The sequence below is a fragment of the Abramis brama genome (assembly GCF_963993115.1).
Source record: "Abramis brama genome assembly, chromosome: 7".
Taxonomy (NCBI): domain Eukaryota; kingdom Metazoa; phylum Chordata; class Actinopteri; order Cypriniformes; family Leuciscidae; genus Abramis; species Abramis brama.
The window spans coordinates 27,029,047-27,052,018 of NC_139969.1; the positions used below are offsets into that span (position 1 = coordinate 27,029,047).

Below are 22,972 nucleotides of genomic sequence, written 5' to 3' on the forward strand. Positions count from 1 at the left end.
TATGGTTTTCAAAAACTTGCACTTTAAAATGAATGAATGTGTAAATGAACAGCCAAAACGCATACAAACTTTTCTGTTTTTAGTTGAAAAACGGCCCCTCATTCTATGAAAAATAACCACATTTTCAAATGATACACTAATATAATAAAAACTGTTTAAACATTAAGACACATGTATGCGATGCATTTTGTTTTACTAATTCACAATTTAATAAAATCTTTCTTTCAAGGTACAGTACGTATAGCACATGTTATGAAGGCTTGCAAAAATACAGAAATTAGAAAAGAAAAAAGAAAAACAACCAAATAGAAACTATTTTCTTCACAGAGATACTGAGGTCACAGGGATTTGGTCTCAAATCTCAAATACTGCATAACTTCTGATGTCTCTAAAATAATACAGACATATCCGCATCGATACATGGTTGCTCGGTCAATTCAAGGTGTGAATGTTAAAGTAACGTTTCATGGCTGCCCTGTTTGGAAAAATCCATTCAATTCATAGACAAGATCAAACAGTAGTGGTCTTCGTTTCAAAATTGTGTCTTGACAGGAAAGAAACGTTTAAAACAGAAGGAAAAGGCAATTGAAATCTAAAGAAACATCAGAATAGAAAAGTTACTCAGGGTCAACATCTCATCTTTTCAGTCGTATACATCAATAAGTAAGGATTGCTTTGAAAAATCTAAGGCACATGTTTGAAAGTGCAGGGTAAAGGAATCGGCTCTCTTTTCCCATAAACCACTCTAATAACTTTTCTCTAATGGCTTTGCACATAGTGGTACTGCCTTTCATTGAGAACAAATCAGTATTTGTGTGATGTGATATTGCTTACTATATTGTTTGTTTACCCAGCATGCACTTGACCATTGGTGATTGCAGAAGCCACATCAGACACATTATCCAGTACGAAAAATGGATCTTTAAATTCCACTTATTTCAGTCAGTCCCTTTGCTATAACATTATTCATAGAAGCTACTAGAGGAATATTTAACCCACGTCTACTTATTAGACATTAAGAGGGATTTCATCAGTTAGTGTATATCTGCAAGCTCTTTATATAATAATGTGACGATGATATCTTTAAAAAGTGTAACTAAAGGCACCATTTGGTGGAAAGAGGAAATTAATCACAATTCAAGCAGTTTAGATGTTTTAAAACTGTGTTATTTCCGGGAATGACTTCAGTTTGGCCCAAACAGCCAAACAGGCAACCAAAATGGCAACTAATTAGTACTGATTGGAGTTTATTTACAGTAATAAATACTGTAAGAGCTAAATATAGTTAAGACATGGCACAAAGTTATACTAAGGAGCTAAGGCAAAGTTGAGTAGAAGTAATTAAATAAGACGAGCGTACACTACAATATAGTGCAGGGCTTTCTGTCCTTGAAGGGGTTTTCTGAGGCAGGGATGCCCATGAGCAGGGGGTCGTATTTGGCGTTTTCTCCACAGTAACGCATGAGATCAGCAGAGGCCTTGGACACCTGGATGAGACAAGGCAGAATGTGAAAAATCTTTTTTATATTCATTTAACCATAGTGCATGAATCATTAAATCACAAGGAAACTATATCTTATGGTTTATTTTTACTTCAAAACAAGAATTTATACTTCCGTTCAAAAGTTTGGGCTCGCAAGATTTTTTTATTCACCATTAATAAAAAAAAATTGTTCACCAAGGCTGCATTTATTTGATCAAAAATACAGTTAAAACAGTTATAATGAGACATATTATTACTATTTAAAATAACTAATTTATAACTAATTTATTTCTGTGTTCAAAGCTGAATTTTCAGCTTCATTACTCCAGTCTTCAGTGTCACATGATCCTTCAGAAATCACTCTAATATGATGATTTACTGCTCAAGCAACATATCGTTATTGGCCGACATATGTTCATTATTAATGATATCGTTATCGGCCCGATAAGAAAATTTTGCCGATATATTAAAGCAGATAAATAATGGATTATTTCTTTCAAATAATAATCCAAACATGTTCATCATGATGGTTCTGAATTGCTTGAAATATGATTGGAATCACTTCAAAAAAGGGAAATACACTATGCAACATGCAAAGCACTAGTCTGTCATACAGGCTACATAACATTTTTATGAGAACATTATGATTGTGTGCTTGGGACATGGCTTTTAATGGTGAGACTTTTGTTTTTGTAATAAGGCTCTCAAAAATCTGCCAATATATCGGTTATCGGCTTTCAAATATGAAGAATTAACTGTTATCGCTATCGGACAGAATTTTCATATCGGTGCATCCCTATTATCAATGTTGAAAATAGTTGACCTGCTGAAAACCATGATACATTTTTGAGTTTCTTCTTATTCTGACAAACACAAAGTTCAAAAGAACCTACATTTTTTTGGAATAGGCTATTTAATGTATAATTGCTGAATAAAAGTATATTTAAAAAAGTTTTTTTTTACCTTACCGACCCCAAACCTTTGAAGGGTATCATACCATAACCTTTTTCAAAAATGATTTCCTATCTCTATTACAGCAACACAATCATGCACATAAATCCTTACTGTATTGTACATCACTATTTTACCCAAATCGATTAGTCGCTATTAATCGCATTTAACGTGTATATATATTATTAAATGTATATATCCTATACGTCGGTGTGTGTGTGCATGTCTGTGTATATGTACATATACTGTATATGTGTGTATATACAGTATATATACACACACACAGAAATACAGTATATAATATATATAAATTTAGTTTTATATATTAAATTCTGTGCCCAAGTAGCAGTGCTTCGCCTGTGCTTCACCCCAATATAGTCCCAAGCCAATATCTGCCTAGGAAATCGCCTCGTCTTAATCTGCATTGCTATTTGTACTCGCTGTGAATACGCAGGCCACAAGAAGTAATTATTTTTTTTAATTTTTTTAATTTTTATCACTTTTACTCATGACATGCTAGCTGGCAACAAAGGATTCCATTCATTATGCTAAGCTAAGCTAGCGGTGGCGCTTCCAAACTAAAACAATGCATGCACTGAGACAAAAATGCGTTTGCCCATCTATCTAAATGTAGGAAAGACGGTGAATAAGCCCTATTTCAAAAAACGGTGGAGTGTTTCTTTAATGGTTCTATGACGAACTTAACATAATTAAAAAAAATCATAAATATTTTTTAGTTTACATGAAGAAAAAAGTGGTTATTTTAAGTACTTTTGACTGAAAGGTTCTTTTGGGAAACCAACAAATGAATTAATAATGCCTGAATGAAAATGTTCATTATTTTTTATTCTATTAAAATGTACAGATCACCTGGAATAAAATATATTCTAGAGTTATTTGGCGTTTCAACCACTTTCGTCAGCCATGTTGTATTTATTTTGTTGTAAATAAAAAAAAGCACAAATCACACAAAAAAGAGGATGTTCATCTTGGGAAAGGGTCAAAGGTGATCATCCATGCTGGTAAATAAAACGGATCTGTTCACAGTAATGTACACCAGCATAAGAGGGTTAATTCACAACATAACATACCTTTATCCTCTCGATACTGGCCTCGACTTTCAGTTGCTGGACCATCCTCCTAGCATGTGTCAGGTTGTTTGAGCCCGCCATTTTAGAGGACATTTTTTAAACCATATAACTGCAACAAAACACACAAAACATGCAGTTACAGAATAGATGTCATAAAACACTCACATGTTGTTATATGCCAGTGTCAGATAACAGAAAGTCATGACAACATCGCATTAACAAATCCTTCCTCCAAACTTGTCAAATCAACACCCATACAGTAACAAATGAAATCTAGAGCAATTTCACAATAAAAAGGCACAAAATGGATGCAAACGAAAACAGTCTTCCTAATATAAAAACATCTGACTGTAGTGTCATCAGTTAACAGGGACGTTCACTATGTGCCCTTACCCACACAACTCAATACGCAATAGCTACTGACAGACACTCAATTGACGCTTAATTCTCTGCAAATAAAATGTCAAAACCTTCTCAGGAAGCAAAGTAATACTGGTATTCAAGTGCTTGTACTGTGGAAATCAAATTATTCCCTGAGCTTTTAGAGGCTAATAGCACCCACAATTGAATTCATTATAATGTCAGTTCTGTTATATATGCATTTCTGTCATTCCTTGCTTTCATTTTTAAAAACATTTTATGCCTCTCATTACATCTCTAACCTGAAAGACTAGAATCTTTTAACAGGACAAACAGGATCAAATTAAAGAATAGCTTCTTCATTCAAAGCAGGGGTTGGTCATGATGGTCAACAAGTTGACATTTCCTCTTATCTATTGTTTTATTCTTCATGTTTAACACTAAGATTATTTCAGTTTATAAAAAATATATCTCTGCATTCAGTTCACAGTCAATTTTTAAATGCAAGAAGAAAGAAATGCATCTGTAATCAGGTCAGGTGAATTTAACCAGCATGATTACATAAATAATTCAAAAGTTCCTGTAATGTCTTACATAAATTCGGTTTCCAGTTTCCTGCATTCCCTGCATTGAGGTAGTCAACAGCATCTATTGTCACTCATAAATACTAACAAAATACAAAAGGTTTAGGTTCTGGGCAAAGGAAGAGGAAATATTGCAGTTTTAGGTTACTAGTCCACAAAAACAAAACTTAAAAAAAAAAAAAGTATGTCCTACTTTCCCTGGCTTGAGGAAGTTTGGCAGTGGCATGATGTCACGCACTTACACAACCGGAACAGTGTTACAGTGCTCTCTATCGGGAAAGCTTACATAATCACAAATGCTCCTCCAGAATATACTGCCCCCGGTCGACAGACAAACTGCAGGAGACCGTGTCTCCACTACAACTGAACAGTTTAAGCTATTCAACTTAAGTTATGCCAAAGAAACTGATTTAACTATCATGAAAAATCATAGCTTTCCAATTATTATCTATATGACATTGTCTGCAAGGTCATTTCCCGTTGATATTACCCATGAAGTCAGAGAGGGACATTCCGAAATAATTTATTATGGTGTCTAATAAAATCCTGGAACATTTAGGCTAAATATAGTAACTGAAGATACAAAGTATACACAATCTGCAGCACAGATAAGTGTGCGTCTCTTTGTCTGAGTCACAGAAAATGTGCTGATGGCTTTATGTTCTGCATAAACGGGGGGTGTATGGATGCGTGTATGGGGTGGTACACTTTTGGAGAGAGCACAAAACATTTCCCTGTCTGAGTGGTGACCTATTAGCCCTGAGGTCATCAACAGCTGCCACTACACAGTTTATTCAGCAGATGTTATCAGCTGCTCCTGCTAACTGCTCGTTTAGTCACATGATCTCACGGTGACACCAGCACACCCTGATCAACACACTGTAGAAATGCAACTCATTCTCACTCAGCATGTACTATTGTGACTATTCAGCACATTTAGACTTGTATCACCCGAAGGCAGCAAAATTGTTTTAGGTAAGCTCAGGTTTTATGCAATAAACATGCTAATTCAATATGCAAAAAAAAACAAAAAAACATTGTAAACATTGCAAACAGATTTAAGAAAAAAGTCCAACTGCAATTTAGTATATGAATATTACAACAACGTCATCAATATCCGTTATTTCTTTAAATGCATTGAATGAAGTTAATTTTACATTTTGAGGAAAAAAACCAGGGCTGAAATTATCTACTAAAAGTTTGAATGGCTTTTGGCTGAATTATTTGCACACATTTAAGGCTTCTCAAACAAGAGGCCCTTAGATGTCTTAAAGCTGGCATGCAATTAAAATTGAGATTTTTAAAAATGAGGTTTAAAAAAAATTGACAAAATTAACAAAATGCCATAATTAGATTTTCCTTTGAAATTGCCAGACTTCTCTCTGGTGACATATGCCAGACTTCTCCAATCATTTCGTACACATAAACCCCGCCCCTTACAATTGACTGTAAGCTCGCATTCAGATCTACCTCCGTCCAATCAACAACAAATGCAAATTCCCCAACCTAATTTTTTATTTTTCGATATTCCTTTTCTCTCAGACGTACGTCACAATATGAAAGATATGAACTGTCACTATTTCTAAATAAACATGCTATGTTTCCTTCGAAGAAAAAAAAAGACCCGCTGAGCAGAGTAACAAATCTGCATCTGGAGAACATCTGTTGCATCGGGGTTTTACACTATGAAATGGTCATTTCATGATGAATGATTGACAGGCTGAGAGATGTAAAGATAACCAGCCTAATATCTTACAGCCATCTCTCTTTCTCCATGGAAATGTTCTTAGTTAGGGCAGAGCCTTCTACAGAAAGTGATCTGTTAACCCCCAGGGTCCAGTTCTGTAGAAACAGAGATCTGCATGCACAGTCAAATGTGAAGTGGTTTCGAGAGCTGACAAAGAGAAGCCAAAACAGTTATTCTACAGAACGCATCAGCCTAGACCATTTTTCATATAATCACATTTATCAAAAGTACACTACAGACAGAAATTACTCAGAACTCTACCGAGGAATAAAAGTGTAATAAACGTTCAGTGCAGCAGAATTAACTACAATGATTGATACCAATAAATGAATAAATATATCAACCTATGTAAAATATGGTCCCAATGTACTGTGTGCATTCTTGGTTTAATGGAAAACAAAACAAACATCATATTCAATAAAGGATCTCTGCTAACTAATTTGGGAGTTTATTAGACAAAAAAACAAAACATTAAAAGCATTGTAGCACAATCAATGTGGCCAGTTTGCTTTAGTATTTAACAACTATAATCTGATTTGCAACCAACAGCGTAAAGCACAAAGGTAGTGTCATGCACTTGCCCAAGCATCATTCAGTATTAATGACTAAGTCAAAAATAGCCACAGTGCAGTGACTCCCAGCAGATGGGAATATGTGAATAAATCCTCAAAAAAGAGCCAATCCACAATGAACAACACAGGGCCAGGGCTACATAATGGGCCATTATCAGTCAACACCTGGGGCCTAAACAAACACCAGCTCTTGGAGATAATGTCTCATCTACGTCAGCATGTGTGTGGGCCTGATAACCAGGAGCTGTGTGTAAAGGTTTCACCCATTGGAAGACAAATAGCTTTGTCGTGAGGGGATGAACTGGTGCAGAGGTAGTTCCCGAAGTCAAGCAACCCAGGAAAATTCTGGGGGAGGGAACAGTTGGAAAGCGAAATAATCATATTTCTGTTATTTTTTGTGGTTTAAGGGGAATTACATGAGAGAGAGAGAGAGAGAGACAGAGATGCAGCTGTGAACGAAAGGTTGTGCGTGTATTGTATGGGAATGATGCCAGATATGCTGGTGCAACAGAGGTGCAATAAAACTCCCATCCATTGTGTTCTCTGCCTGCCACCCCCATCTAAATGCCCCCATTCATCTCAGCAGCTGAGAAATGCACAACTATTCAACTTCGAACAACAAACTCACCCCAACAGAGCTCTGCGTTTAGACTACAGCCCTAAAACAAAGCAGTCTTTATGAAGCCCCGGTCACTGGCAGCTCCACTGTGTATGAGTACATCAGATTATATACCGCTATCCAAGGCCAAAGGTCTGCGCTCGGCTCCTCCCAGTTAATATGCTGGATGGCTCAATAACAGGGAAAACACTGTAATGTCACACAGCAGTGACTGGTTTGGGTTTTTACAGGGAGGCTTTGTGCAGAGGGGCTCCACTATAGGAAAATTGAGACAAGAAAACAAGCAGAAATGTAGAACGAGAGAAAGAAAAACTTGCTGTGAGATTATGGAAAACAAGTGATCTTTAATAAGATAATCTTAAAGGGGTCGCTCACCCAAAAAAAATCCATTTACTAATAGTCCAGTCATTTTAAGCCAAAATGGGGGTCAACCGTGAACAAATTGCAACAGAAGCAAACTCAACTGATTTTGTATCCTCAATATGTCCTGAATAAGGGAAAAAAAGCCCAGAAGAATCCCATTAGGGGAAAGTTCCGAAAAAGACCCAAATATAGCCTATTCATTCTTTTTCTTACGTGAATAGGGTAAAAATTTTAACCTTTAGATATCACCATGAAAATTACTGAGTGGATTACTTACATCAAGACAAACAAAAAATGTATTACAAGTTTTTTGAAATTGTTTGTTAACATGGACAAACGGTGCATAATCTAATTACGTATGTGCTAATTTGCATAAATAACACACCAGGTCTAAACATTGGGTATAGCCAGGTGAAAATGTCTTGTTGAATCTTGTTGACATATAACAGTAAAATACTTGATGTTAAGGTCTGAATGGAACCCATTTAGGCTACCCATGAGACAGGCCCACGGACCCAGCCCCAAACCCCATCTCTGCAATAATAATTAATAAAGTCTGGTTTAAAGTACTTCTTCCTGCCTCTATGTATTAATGTTCATGGGTAGCCTAAATGGGTTCCATTCAGACCTTAACATCAAGTATTTTACTGTTATGTGTCAACAAGATTCAACAAGACATTTTCACCTGGCTTTACCCAATGTTTAGACCTGGTGTGGTATTTATGCAAATTAGCACATACGTAATTAGATTATGCACACTTGTAATAAATTTTTTGTTTGTCTTGATGCAAGTAATCAACTCAGTAATTTTCATGGTGATATCTAAAGGTTAACATTTTTACCCTATTCACGTTAGAAAAAGAATGAATAGGCGTATGAATAGGCTATATTTGGGTCTTTTTCGAAACTTTCCCCTAATGGGATTCTTCGGGGCTTTTTTTTCCTTACTCAGGACATATTGAGGATACAAAATCAGTTGAGTTTGCTTCTGTTGCAATTTGTTCAACCTTTTTTCATAAAATGACTGGATATAACCATTAGATTGTTCCAAACCTGTGACTTTCTTCTGTGGAAAACAAAAAATGTATTTTGAATAAGATTTTTTTTTTTTTTTTGCAATTTTGTTTACACCCTAATGTTTATTTATAATATTTTCTTTTGAGTTCAGCAGAAGAATAAAAGTAATACAGGTTTGGAACGACATGAAGACAATCAAATTATGACAGAATTTCCTGTAAAGAAAGTATCTAAATGACAATATTGGTTAAAATTCATTCATGTATTGATATAAGTTGCAACTAGACTTATATTTTAGGTAGTTCAGAGTGTTGCTTTGCAGTTGCTTTGGTGGTTTTTAGTTGTTATGCATTGGCAAGGGTGTTTCTGGGTGGTTTCCAGGGTGTTTTAGCAGTAGTTGATCGCCTCACCCCCATGTCTTTATGATATTCTGGTCCCTATAAGGCTCCAGTCCAGGGCTCCAGACTAGAAAAAAATGAGTCAATGGCTCCTAAAATGAAACATATAGGAGCCAAATTAGATGCTTGTTCAACAGCATCAAAAAATGCATGCACCACTTGATGGAAATACATGTTGTGATGGTATTTCCATCAAGAGGTACACTCTGTAAAGTTTACTCCAGCATATCCCAAGGATTTTCAATGAATTTAAGGTCTGGACTCAGAGGTGCCAATTCATGTGTGAAAATGATTCTTCATGCTCCCTCCCAAGCATTCTTTCACAATTTGAGCCCAATGAATATTGACATTGGCATCCTGGATAATATGGCCATGATGTGTCTTCCTACATGGTTGTTTAAGAAATGAAAAGCTACACACTCCATCAATTAGGGTTAGAATAAATGTTGCCAAACATATAACATGCTAGAAACATAATAATCACTGCAATAATGATCCAGTCCAGTCCTATGATATATATAGGCTCTAAAGCATTTGCCTATTTAAATCCAAACAGTGACTTTTGTTTTGTTTTTTTTTAGGCCGGGCTGTTGTTTTGTAAGAATATTCATGCTTGATTGAAAAAAAGAGAGAAACTTTTTGTTCATTATGGTTCCAACAGGTCTACAAAGTAGCCGTTTACTCCATACAAGTTTCCCTTACAATCGATTCAATATTACAATTTGGCTTCACTATGCTGAACAATAAACAATAATATTTTTAGAGAAATATATTTAAATGGAAACTTTTATTACAACAAACTCTGATGTTAATATTAGGTGACTGAACGATTATGATACAAACCTCAAAATTAATAACATTGAATGACTCATTAAAAGGAACCAGTTCATAAGAGTAATTAGTTCGCAACGGCCCGTGCGGATTTCAGTGGATCATCAGGAAAAACATGGTACACACTCTAAAGATGTAAGATAAGCCATCTCAAATGATGATATCGGAATAAACCGCAAATGAACGCACACAAAATTCTCAACTTCCACTAAAGAAGATTTTAAAAAAAATACATTTTTAAATTACTAAAAGGTTTACATTACTGTTGAATTAGATATAAATGTAATCTGAGTCCTGCTTATCTCTCCTTCAATGTAAGCATTTGGGATTTTTGCACATTTTATAGTCACTAGGCTTAGAAAGGTAAATAATTTGAAGTAATATTTTGCAGGTTACTAGCCAAAATTTTATACTTGAGGTTAAGAGTTTGTCCCAGTCCCATCAAGCACAATTAATGAGCAACGCCCCAGTCACAACAGTGGTCTCGTGACTCTACAGACGTCTGAACGGTGTAGCTTACAGGAGAGGGTTGTGTGTGAAATGTCAAATATTTCCATAAAGACCATGAAGAGAGCATGGGGAATGAAGAGGAACATCAATGCAGTGTACAAGACAGAGCAGCTTAGGAACACACGAAACAAGCTAAGACCTGAAATGACGTGCAAGGTATGTTTTGCATATATTTGCATAAACCATTATTTTTTAAATACACATGAACCTATACCAATGAGCACACTCACATTCACTTTTGTACAGCAAAAGTGAAATACTATTTCAAAAGTGAAATACAAAATACTTAGAAATGAAAAAAATATTCTGATAATAGACAAAGCATGCTATGGTTAAAATGTAATCCTGTCGAGCCAGCCTCCCTTTGCAAAAAAAGGAAAGAATTCCACATATGAACGCCTCCAGAGTTTCTGCATGTCACATGAACGGATGTGTCATCATGGGATCAAAGATCATTTGCATGAACTCATAAGCACATGATGACACCCATATGATATATTGCTCACATGGCTTCACAGCATCAAAGGTTTTCACTAATGGAATAAATACGGAGATTGTCAGGTTTGGGCATCGAGCCATTTTTAATATGGGGGAAAAACAACTGCATGACAGGATCTCATAAATACAATTGTTTACTAAAACTAAATGTTTTCTGAGTGGTGCCACTGCTACAATACTGAGGTGTTGCAAGGGTATTCTGGGTGGATGTTTACAGGCCCAAGTCAAAAAGGTGTACCGCCAAGTCTCTATGATATTCTGATCCCTAAATTACCAAACTCCGGCCCCTCCTTCAATGCAAATTTATGGAATTTTTATGGGAAGTCCAAATATATGTTTTTTTCATGTCTTCATCTCTCCTCAACAACATGTTTTGATATATTTTTATTTGATATAAGTTTTATTACTTAGGGTTAGGGGTTCGTTCTGGAAGCCCATTTCCGTCTTGGAGTAAGAAATGAAAAAAGTAATTGTGAGATAAGTCACATTGTGAGAAATAAAGAACCAATTATGAGAAAAAAAAGTCAGAGTTATGAGAAACAACATCACATTTGTGAGATATTAGGTCGCAATTACTAATAATATGGTTGCACTTGCAAAACAAAGTTGCGATTGCTTGTTTTGTTTTATTTATTTTTATTTTTTGAGGTGTAAAATTCTTGCATGGTTTGTTTAGTTCCTCAGCCCCAAAGGTGCCATACATTTTGGGGTTCAAAAATTTGCATGACCAACTGAACCCGATGAAAAATATGCATGGGGAAATCTTTTGCTGAACACTGATAAACGTGACCAAGTATGAGCAATACTAAAATAGTGATGTTCGGCTCATTAACCACAAGCATAGCACTATATAGTAAAGAAGTGATCTTGCTGAAGGAACACACTGGCTGATGGAAATGCATTTTCAAAATTGCACACTTTTTACTATTTCGCATTAACATTTTTAACATTTTCTAAACCAAAATTTGTACAAGATATTTGTGACTGGCTGAAGAGGAGACCAGAGGCACAGAAGACAGCGGCTCATGTCTCTCAGAATCAGAATTGTGGTGGTGTTTAAATATTTTAGACCAGGCAGAAGCTCAGAACATGATGACACAAAGGTGCACCTGACCTGACCGGCAAAACCGAGTACTTGGAAAAGGTCATGTCAGGGATCTGGGCCTTGTTTCTCTAGAATTTATCAAATAATTTCACCCCGATATTATTTGCACATGTAACCTTCTGATCTGGATTCAGGCATGACTCAAGAGGTCACAATCATTTTATGCCTTATATGATTAAGGGAAACAGAATGTGGCCGAAACATACTTTGGTTCCAGGTAAGCAGAGTTAGTCAAGGACAAATGCACATGGAGCATGTGACTGGGGGAGAAGAAAACACACGGAAAGAGACTTCAGAGAAGAGAAAAAGAAAGTGTTTCTAAAGTGAAACTCAATGGTGTGGAATGTAGTACCAAAAACTTCCAGCTAGGGGCATGACAAGAAAACTTCTTTTCACTTCTTGGGAAAACCACAGAGAAATTCAGTTTATATCTGTTATGCCAAATTATCAATAAAAGTTATTTTGTAATTTGATAGGGATAGAGGACAAACATTAACTACAATGTCTAAAGGAGTTCCCCAAAACTCACACAATATGAAAGATTCCCTCACAATAGGCTAGAGAGAGTCCTGAAATGTCTTTGCTGCGTCCTAGTGTTTCCCTACAGGATTTCCCTACATTTATTACAAAAAAGATCTGTGGATGTGTATCTTTAACAAGTTCAGTCAGTAATGATACTGGCACAAAACTCATTTCATTTTGATATAAACACTGAAAATAAAAACATTCAGTTAAGTAAGTCAGTCAAGATGTTGATTCAGTAATCGCTCTGATGGATTCAGCCCAGAAGGATTCATCATAAGGACTAGTCAGAGTAATTTGGGGGCACGACTTTAAGACCATTAGAAGTGATAATTTTAAGATATATCTGTTAAACATGAGAACCCAGGGCATTCAGGAAGAAACTTTTGTCAATAATGAGTTTGTTTTCCTTGTCGTTCTTGTTCCTGGTTATCAAACGCCTTTGAATCTAAAATGAAGACTAGCTTCAGTTCTAACATCAAGTCCAGTTGGGGCTCACAAGGCAGGAAGAGTAAGTGAGATAGTTTTCCGAACATAGAGGGCACTTGTATAGCTGCATGCCACCTGCACACTCCATTCTCCTCAAAGAAGAGCAGTGGGACAAAACACTTTGGGGCCCTACGGCCACCCCGAGTGTGAGCTTCTCCCACACAGAACCTCTCACAAAACTCCCTTCACAAGTCCCCCCAACAGGCCAACCTCACGTCTTTGAGGAAGCTTCCCAAACTTCTCATAATCCCCGCTTTGTTCCCCCTGACAGTGAACTTCCCCTTGGACTCTCACAGAGCTTTGTTTCCTCATCACAGCCACCTGAGGCTGCTCACAGCAATGGCCACTTTCTCAGTTTACACCAGCATGAAACACCTTGCTGGATCAATGGCTTCCATTCATCAGTTGCCTCATGGGAGCCACTTTCTTGAGTCTTGCCCATCTCTAATCTCGGGAGGAAAAAATGCTCTTGCCACCTTCCCAACAGGAAGATAATTTTGGCAGATTCCTGTGCAGAAGTGAAAATTATGCCCAAATAAGAATAGGTAGCAGCAGGTTTAATTCCCAGAGGAAACAAGATTCCCATAACGAGCATCTGGTAAATGCATACATTTAAAGAGGATTTAACCAGAATCATTAAGTTCTTTATGACTCCCATTCAGAAAAGATGTGTCTAGCACCTTTTTAGTACTCCCACAAACAATTGGGAAATCTATGCATTTAAAACTGTTGCTGTTAAATTCCTCAAAAGTCATAAATGCAGTGACAACATTTTTATACTACTATATAAAGATAAACTGTCACTACTACCAAATAAAGCAGCACCTCAAAAAGGATAAGACCAGGTTATAGAGTAACAGAACCTTGTGTTGATATCTCTGACACATCTGTTATAACTCCATTTATGGTAAAATCCTGTGCTGTTGTAGTGATTAGTGGAAGAAAAAAACGATTACGGTGAATTTGGACTAGTTTCTAACAGTTGTAGTTAATGAACAAATATGAAACCTCAGATTTACTCTGTATTAATCACTCTTAATGTTGGTGTCAGACAGCAAGGAAAAGTAAACTTTGACCAACTGTTCTTGGTCAAGTTTAAAGGGGACGTATCTTTCTGACCATCTGTCAGTGTTAATGGGTGTTTACATGCTATGTCTCGCCATGGGTCTGACCCCTACCAAACTCTACAATGGAGAACTGTGTCAAACGGCAGCATTTATTTTAAACTATGGCCTCAATGGATTTCATCCACAAAATCAAGAGTGCAGAATCAAGTGTGATCCGCTAACGCCACCTTTTGGAGACAAATGGTATAGGGCTGTAGCTGCCAAAACAAATATCTTTGTGGTTACAGGCCAAAATTTGAATATATAAATCCCTCCCAGATATACATTACCAGCAGATGGCATCCTTATATGTAGAGTTTGAGCTTGGTTATAGCAGACACATAATCTGAAACCTTTCGATTTAACAGTACAAATATTCCAATATTCCATTTAGGAAAAAAATGCATGTTCATAATAAATTACAAATTACTAACCTAATAATAACAAAATAATAATAATAATAATAATAAATAATAACGTTTTCACATTTGACATGAGAACTAGGAAACTATTGACTAAAATTACACATGATCTTGTAATGCTATTGCATAACTTTAATCTTCCAAAGTAAAGTCTTTTGATTTAGTGTTCTGAAGTCATGTGCTTAACATTTGTTGCTAATGGAATCAGAGGATGAAAGTGACTGCATGAGCCTGATCTTGGCAAAGACATTTCTCTGTGAAATAGCAGGAGTGAGAAATCGGGGTATGACACAAGTTGACAAACCCACATCACCCGGGAAGGACTCAAACCCATTCTAGTGCACCAAATTAAACATAATATAGTCTGATCATAGCATTATATAGCCAGTCTATAGAGATCATGTGCCAGTGTAATTTTAGTATAATTTATATAGTAAATATAACTATTATAGTATTTTCAGCTCAGTTGTAGTAATTTTGCTATGTGATTGTCATTTTTATTAGTTTTTTTATTTTTCAATTTCTATTTAGCTTTAATTTATTTTTACTGCAGCTTTAGATTTTAGTACTTCAACTGAAACTTTTATAATTTCAAACTTTTTTCACCTAATATTTATATTTTATTGTGTTTTGTTAACAAAAATTATTTAGTTAACAACAACACTGCCACGTGCCATTACAGAAGACTACAAACTATGTCTACATCTAGTTCAAGAACATCTTTGGAAAGACATGATATTCAGATCTTTCCTTGTTCCATTCTACAGGGCATCTAGCTGTAATGTGAGAGTGGTGGTGACAGATAAACACAACTTATCTCAATGTGGCTTCTGGGGAAACCAGAATGGTGCAACACTCAAGTTTCTCAATCAAATTGAGAAAGGACTAGGCCTATTGCAACAATTACGAACATTGGATAAAAGTTACAATGCCTGTAGACAACCTTTTTTTTTTTATTAGTCTTACAGCCTAAAACAGTAGTAACAGTGAATATATTATAACCAAAAACTAAACAAAAGAAAGAGAAACTAAGCTAAAACTGCAGTTTTCAGAGTGAGCAGGGCATTTACGTTTCCTTGTAATGGAAAACCATCTGTGTTTGCCGGTTTTGAAAGTCTTATAAGCCATATTGCAGCCAAATGTTTGAGGGCTTGTGGGTCTAAGGAAGTAGTACAACCTTGATTGTTTTGAATTTCTAAAAAAAAAAAAAAAAAAAAAAATTTGTTGGTTGGGTCATGCACATGCAATGTAATTGTCTTGCCTAACTCAATACTGATGATTCATGTGTAATGATACCAAAGGTACAACATGTCACACAAAACGTTTAAGTTGAAGCAGAGGTTCTGGCAGAGCTCGGTTTCCAGTAACATCCTCTGACTAACAGACAGAACATAAACATAGAGGACAGATTTGTACAGAAACAGAACTGTGGTTAATCACTGCAACGCTAATAGCCACCACTATCTTAAAGGGAAGTAAAGGGATTGTGTGGATGAAAAGATCTGTCGCTACTATAGTTTCAACACGACTTGAATATTACAGAATATTAACGCGGCTCTTAGCCTTTTCCATACAACAACCATTCATGGTGACCACATCTATCAAGCTTAAATCAAATCAGGATGTGAATTTAGAGATCCAGAAGGCTGATCCTCCATAGGTTCATTCAGAAAAGTGAAATGTTTATGCCTGTTATGAAATGTTTTCAATGTTTTTTGTGGCATCACCAAAAGAAAAATCCTGAGAGAGCCCATGATTAAAGAATGCTAAGGATATTTTAATGTACATGAGATTTGACATCAATAACATTTGGTCACCAGAAACATGAGAACCACTGACGTTTGATGTTCTCTTTCATCATCTCGTGTTTGAGATCCAGGGCATCCGCACCTGACCTCTGCAGAAGCATCCAATTGCACCAAGTCTGGCCTGACAAACAGAAGCGCGTGTCCAATGCCCGGTAAGGGACCCGTCCTATTTATAGTGTTTATAGTGTATAAACACTAGCACGCACTATCTTACCTCAGTTGTTATTCGCTTCTCGCGACCTCTTTGCTTCGGAAATATCTGTTTCGATCAGCCTCCGCCAGGCGTGATTGTCAGACGGTTACGCTTAGTTGCGATTTATTTCTGGTTGCAAGCCACCCACGCTCGCTACCTGGATTTGCTCAGGCTGCCCGTCTGTTTTCTTATGGATCACAAGCTCCTCGGTCCCGCTAGCTCGTCGGACTCGCAGTCGAGTGCATGCCCTGTCGCCTGCGGTTCACTCATTGCCGTGAGGGATACCCGTCCTTTTTGCGTGGTATGCATGGGATTGAAGCATGAATTTCAAAAAAATAAATAAAAATAAATAATTGTTGGTTGGGTCATGCACTCGACTGCGAGTCCGACGAGCTAGCGGGACCGGGGAGCTTGTGATCCATGGGAGAGGTGCCATGGGAACCCGCCCTCTGGCTCAATCTCTCTGGTCTGCCCAAAAGCGAGAAATGACGCATAGCAGGAGCCCCAGTGGAACAAGGCCAGGCTCTTTTTGGCCCTGCTGTTGCCCTTATGCAACAGCGGTGCGATGATAAGGAGGAGGAGGATGAGGCGTTTAAACTGTGCCTGCCTAGAAAGGCCACTCCATATCAGCCCCCCTCAGGCCCCGGCCATGGGACGGCCGTACCATAACACAGCCAGACCCAAGGCTCGCAGCAGGCCACCCAGCCAGCAACCCAACCATCCTCCTAAGCCCTGGGGTAAGATGTCTTTCGCTGCGGCCGCAGCCAAAAAGCCCACCAACTCTACCCCGTCGGACGGGAAGAGGAAGAGGCCTACCTGATGTTCAGCTCCAGGGGCTTCTCGGTCCAGGTTTTCGGGCGATCAGCCCATTGGACACAAGTTTGAGTTTTTCCCCCTCTTCACCCAAGAAGAGGAAGTTCTCCCAAGAAGAGGAAGAGGAGGGCCGACTGATAAAACCCACTTCATTCATGAAGTGGGTTTTATCTCTTCATCTCAGCCCTTTACGCGATCTCCGCCGCTCTGTCACAGTGACGCGCTCGTGCACAGTAGCGCTGCGCCACTGGAGGAACGCAGAGTTTTACGTGCATGGGACCCCTCTCGGGGTGATTATGCTTCGGAAAGTAGTAACGACAGACGCGTCCTTAACAGGATGGGGAGCAACGCAAGAGGGCAGAACAGTGAATGGTGTGTGGCCAAGCACACTTCACTCAGCCCATATAAATTATTTAGAGCTCCTCACTGTGTGGAAAACTCTGAATCACTTTCTGCCCCGCTTGCAGGGGCATCACGTGCTGGTGCGCTGCGACAACACGACAGCTGTAGCATATATCAACCGCCAGGGGGGGATGCGCTCCTCCAAGCTGCATGCTCTCACTCACAGGCTTTTAGTATGGAGCAGGCGGCACTTTGTCGTTATGGGCGACCCATACTGAACAGGGGCGCAGACCTCTTGTCAAGGGCAAACCCTCTCTACGGGGACTGGCACCTCCACCCTCAGATAGTGGGTCTACTGTGGAGGAGGTTCAGCCAGGCAACCGTAGATCTCGTCGCCTCGCACGAAAACACCCATTGTCCTACGTTCTTCTCGCTACGGGACGAGGACGCCCCCCTCGGCGTGGACACACTGGCCCATCCGTGGCCCAACGTGCTGCTCCACGCATTTCCTCCCCTTTGCCTCATAATGCCGTCTCTGGTCAGGGTGAGGGAACGGAGCTTGACCATGATTTTGATAGCTCCCAGGTGGCCCAGGGCACCGTGGCTCTCAGAGATTATCCCTCTGCTGTATGCCCAGCCGTGGCCCCTCCCACTTCGCACAGACCTTCTGTCCCAAGCGAATGGGGAAATCTACCACCCGCACCCAGACAGGGTGGCCCTCTGGGCCTGGCCCATGAGAGGGACAACTTAAACACATTGGGGCTCCCCCCACGTGTTGTGGCCAGCTGGCCACCATTCAAGTGTGCCAGAGCCTCTTCAACACGGTCCCTTTACAACTGTAAGTGGCGTGTGTTCGAAACATGGTGTGAAGGGTGACAGTTAATATCATATCAGTGCTCAATCACTGATATTTTATGCTTTTTGCAGGACCTTATGGATAAGGGAAGATCCTTTTCCACTATTAAGGTCTATTTAGCGGCTATCGCTGCGTGTCATGTGGGGTTCGACAGCGCTACGGTGGGGCAACACCCCCTTATTCGTAGATTTATGAAGGGCGCGCCGCTCTCTTCCAGTCCCCAGGAGAGTAGTTCCTGAGTGGGACCTCTCCATGGTGCTGGAGGCAATGTCTCAACAGCCGTTTGAGCCCCTGGGAAGTATTTCCCTTAAGAATTTGTCTTTCAAGACAGCTCTGCTCCTGGCCTTGGCATCTGCCAAGCATGTCAGTGATCTCCATGCACTTTCTGTTCATCCCTCGTGCACTAAATTCTCTCTCAGTGGAGATAAGGTTTTTCTCAGGCCCAACCCGGCCATTTTGCCAAAATGCTTCCCGGCATTCACGTGTGAGGTGATTGAGCTTTCTGCGTTTCACCCAGCTCCTTTCTCCTCCACAGAATGTTGAATGCTTTGTGTCCTGTTCGTGCCCTGCGGGTGTACTTAGACAGGACCAGCTCGTTTAGAAAAAGCGACCAGCTTTTCATCTCTTGGGGCCCCCTGTACTCAGGGAACCCCACTTCCAAGCAATGCCTTTCTCATTGGCTTGTGGAAGCTATATCTTTGGCATATGAATCTAAGGGAGTGCAGCCGCCTGAGGGCATCAGAGCTCACTCCACTAGAGGTATGGCTGCCTCTTGGGCTCTGTTTAAGGGAGTCTCTTTGCAGGACATATGTGCTGCTGCAAGCTGGGGCCTCTCCCCATACGTTTGTCAGATACTACCGGCTCGATGTCACCAGAACTCCGGTAGCTCATTCAGTCCTGGGTGTTGGCTCTTTGTAGCTTTGTGCTCTTAGGCCCTCTACCCCTAATTTAGACTGGGCTGCTTAGTCCAGCATTTTTTAAGTCACTAAGCATGTTTCTAACCTGCACCTGGCACCATTTACTCACCATTATGAGTGTGGTCAGGTTTATTCACGAATGCATGTTACCACGTTATTCTTTGTTACTATGTGTCTTCCTCACTTTGTGTGGTGGGTTCCTTGTGACGTGTCATGCACCGCCTTTCCAGGTGACCGTCCTCTGGCTTTCAGGGCCTCATTGTAGTGTATTGGGCAATCGGGGAGTTGTCCATATCTCCCATAGGTGGATCTCGAACACGAGATGATGAAAGAGAACAATAGGTTACTGTTCGTAACCCCGGTTCTCTGAAATATCGAGTGGAGAGATCCACAAAGCTTGCCCCGCTTGCTGCACAAGAAGCGAATATGCTCACTGAGGTAAGATAGCGCGTGCTAGTGTTTATACACTTGGTAAGGGGCGGGTCCCTTACCGGGCATTGGACACGCGCTTCTGTCTGTCAGGACAGACTTGGTGCAATTGGATGCTTCTGCAGAGGTCAGGTGCGGATGCCCTTCCCATAGGTGGATCTCTCCACTTGATGTTTCAGAGAACCGGGGTTACGAACAGTAACCTATTGATTTCAAGTTGGACATCAATGACATGTTGCTGACTGGAAAGCTACAGTGAAAAATGTATTTATCACAAACACATCATATGGCTCTAGAAGAATTGGAATATAGCACTTGAGTCATATGGTCTGCTTTTATAGTTTTTCTTCTTTGCCCATTTTGGACTTTGATAGGCACAAACAACATGGTGGGGAGTAAAAAAAAAAAGTCTATTTTTGAGTATTATAAGTATTCTAACAGAAACCTGAATCTGATTTAGTTGTATGTATGGGAGTTCAGTGACATCCTCCGGGCCATGAGTCCGCTTTTAAATGAGATCAGACTAGATTCAAGGCAATCTCCTCCCTATGAATACAACATTGATGTAACAAGGTAACATCAGACTGTTTCATTGCTCAAGGACTCAGTAGGACGGTCCTTGATAAGTGTTTGATGAAAGAGAGAAATGAAGGGCTCAAATGGATTCTGGGTCATTAACAGTGTAGTCATGCATGCATACCCCTTCAGAGGGACAAAACTAGGGGTTTAAACATACTGGACTACAAGTTTCTTAGCCTGGATTTAATGAGTAGCACAATGGGAGGAGTTTAATTTTTTTTAAATGCCACTGACCCAAAAATATTCTTATTCTCATTTGAGGGTCCCCAATCCAAAAATATAAAAGACAGCTATATATTTTCATGTATAAAGACCCAATTTATAAAATGCATATTAGAAACGTGTAAAACTATGAGTACTATTAAATGTATTATTTTGTTTATTTATTTTTTATATTTTTGTACTATTAAGTTATTTAAATCAACATGTTTAATACATTTTGAACAAAAAGCACTAAATATTTGATGTTTATATTGTTTTTATCCAAACTTTTGCACAGACCCCCTAGCACTCTCTTGTTGCCCCCTGAGGGACCCCGGACCCAAGTTTGAAAACCTTGCTCTGACTGTAAAGAAATACAATTATATTATCTTAGTCTACTTGTAGTTTGATCTGAGGCAGTTTCATAGAAGTTGAGAAAGACTTAAAATTATTTCTGGTGTAGCCTGTGTTAGTGTATTGTCATCTTAAAACAATCATACCATAATAATGATGGCCTACTATAACAATGATATAATAGAGGAATTTCCCTCGCATAGCCTACCAAAGGGTGGATACTAGACATTCGTTCAACTTTAACTTTGTAGTTAATGAGTTTGATTTATTAATCCGTAAATAAATAGGTGCCTAACTGTGTGTATTTCACAGTGACTAATACCTGTTGAATCGTGTGTGTTTGTTATCTGCTTCACAACTTGGTATAAACTCCAACTTAAAGGATTACCAGGCTACAACTTTCTATTTTCGACACACAAATATATCTAGGCCACAAAACTAAGCAATAGCGTTGCCACATCAAGTGTTATATATGAAGCACAAGTACATTAAATCCGTTACACACTCATCCGACGTCGACAGTTTCACTCTTACCTTTAAAAAAAAATCTCCCAAGCGTGAGTCCTGATAAATCAGTGAAGAAACGGAAAATACGACCCCCGGATAGGTTTCACGTAAACTTCAAAAGGTCCGTGTGAAAAAAAAAATTGCCAGGGAAAAGGATCTCAATACTAATTCAAAGTTAAGTGCATTCTTTATCACTATTGTAAATGTATTCTTGTTACTTTGTGAATGACACCGTTTGTAGCACTTCCACCTACGCTGACCAATCACAGTCGGCGCACGGCATGACGTCATCATCGTCGACCTTTCGAAGCCATCGAGCTGTGGAGAGAGAGAGACGCCGCAGATTTTTTTCCGCCTCTTTTCTCCCGGATTCTCCCAAATTCAGGCGCCCTCTTTCTGTGACCCTGGGAACAATCAATTCTTGCCTTGACAACATAACAGAAATGTTGTGGCATTGGCCATGTTACTTTGGTACTGTCAGGAATTTGTCGTTGTAATGATGGTTGTCTCTTTACATTACGACACTGACACAGTCAAATATGAGATGTGGCCCACGTTTCTGCTATTAGTTGTGAAAAATTACTACATTATCACCCACCACTTGTCCTCACATTGTAAATGTGCTTAAATATATCCCTTTTATAAGGTTTTCATTTTGTCAACACCAGTCACTCTTAATTTTTCCGCATTTTACTTGTTCACCATAATTATATTATTTTCTGTCAACCATTATGAAAACTCTGTTACACAAATAAAGACATTTAAGTTTAAGTCTCATTATGAGCTAGAAACACCATACAGAAGCAACAGCCACTGCATTAGGCTACATACTAAATACTTGACCCATTGTTTTATATCTAACTGTTTATTTACTTTGAGTGGGATAATGAGAAAACAGGTGAAGCTACATTAAAACTGGTGAATTCCTGTCATAATATAGAACCGATTAGGTACAGTACAAATAAATCCTTAACATGTAAACTTTTTTTCAGTTTTGTATTAATGACAAATCTTCCTGCAGAATTAATAGGCTTTGCCCACTCTGAAGCAGAAAATCTCTTGCCCTATAGTGTATACTGTATATATTAGATAAATGTTAGATCTCTATTATTACACCAGTGGAGCACTAGATTGCACCTGGTCAAAGAACACAGCAGGAGACTGTTGAGGCTGAAATAAACTGAAAGGCTGCTGTGTTGCAGAGATGAGCGGCAGGAAGAGGACCACAGCATACTAAGCAATGAAATAGTGTTGGCAGGGTTTGCTATTTAATCATTTAATCCTAAATTCCAAAACAACTTTTTC

At 38.8% G+C, this 22,972-nt stretch overlaps 1 protein-coding gene across 3 annotated transcripts; it reads right to left on the bottom strand.

Moving 5' to 3' along the window:
* Window positions 1–185: 185 nt before the first annotated feature.
* Window positions 186–21,933, bottom strand: gng12a (guanine nucleotide binding protein (G protein), gamma 12a). Of its 3 annotated transcripts, none has more exons than XM_084120805.1 (3): window positions 21,695–21,933; window positions 3,526–3,634; window positions 186–1,487 (listed from the first exon to the last, which is right to left on the bottom strand). In XM_084120805.1, exons 2-3 carry the CDS (start codon window positions 3,616–3,618, stop codon window positions 1,362–1,364), a joined length of 219 nt encoding a protein of 72 aa, XP_083976931.1. In that variant the 5' UTR covers window positions 3,619–3,634; window positions 21,695–21,933; the 3' UTR covers window positions 186–1,361. The 3 variants fall into 3 exon arrangements, with proteins under 3 accessions (XP_083976931.1, XP_083976933.1, XP_083976932.1); XM_084120807.1 differs by lacking the exon at window positions 21,695–21,933 and adding an exon at window positions 9,198–9,471; XM_084120806.1 differs by lacking the exon at window positions 21,695–21,933 and adding an exon at window positions 4,480–4,882.
* Window positions 21,934–22,972: the final 1,039 nt, after the last annotated feature.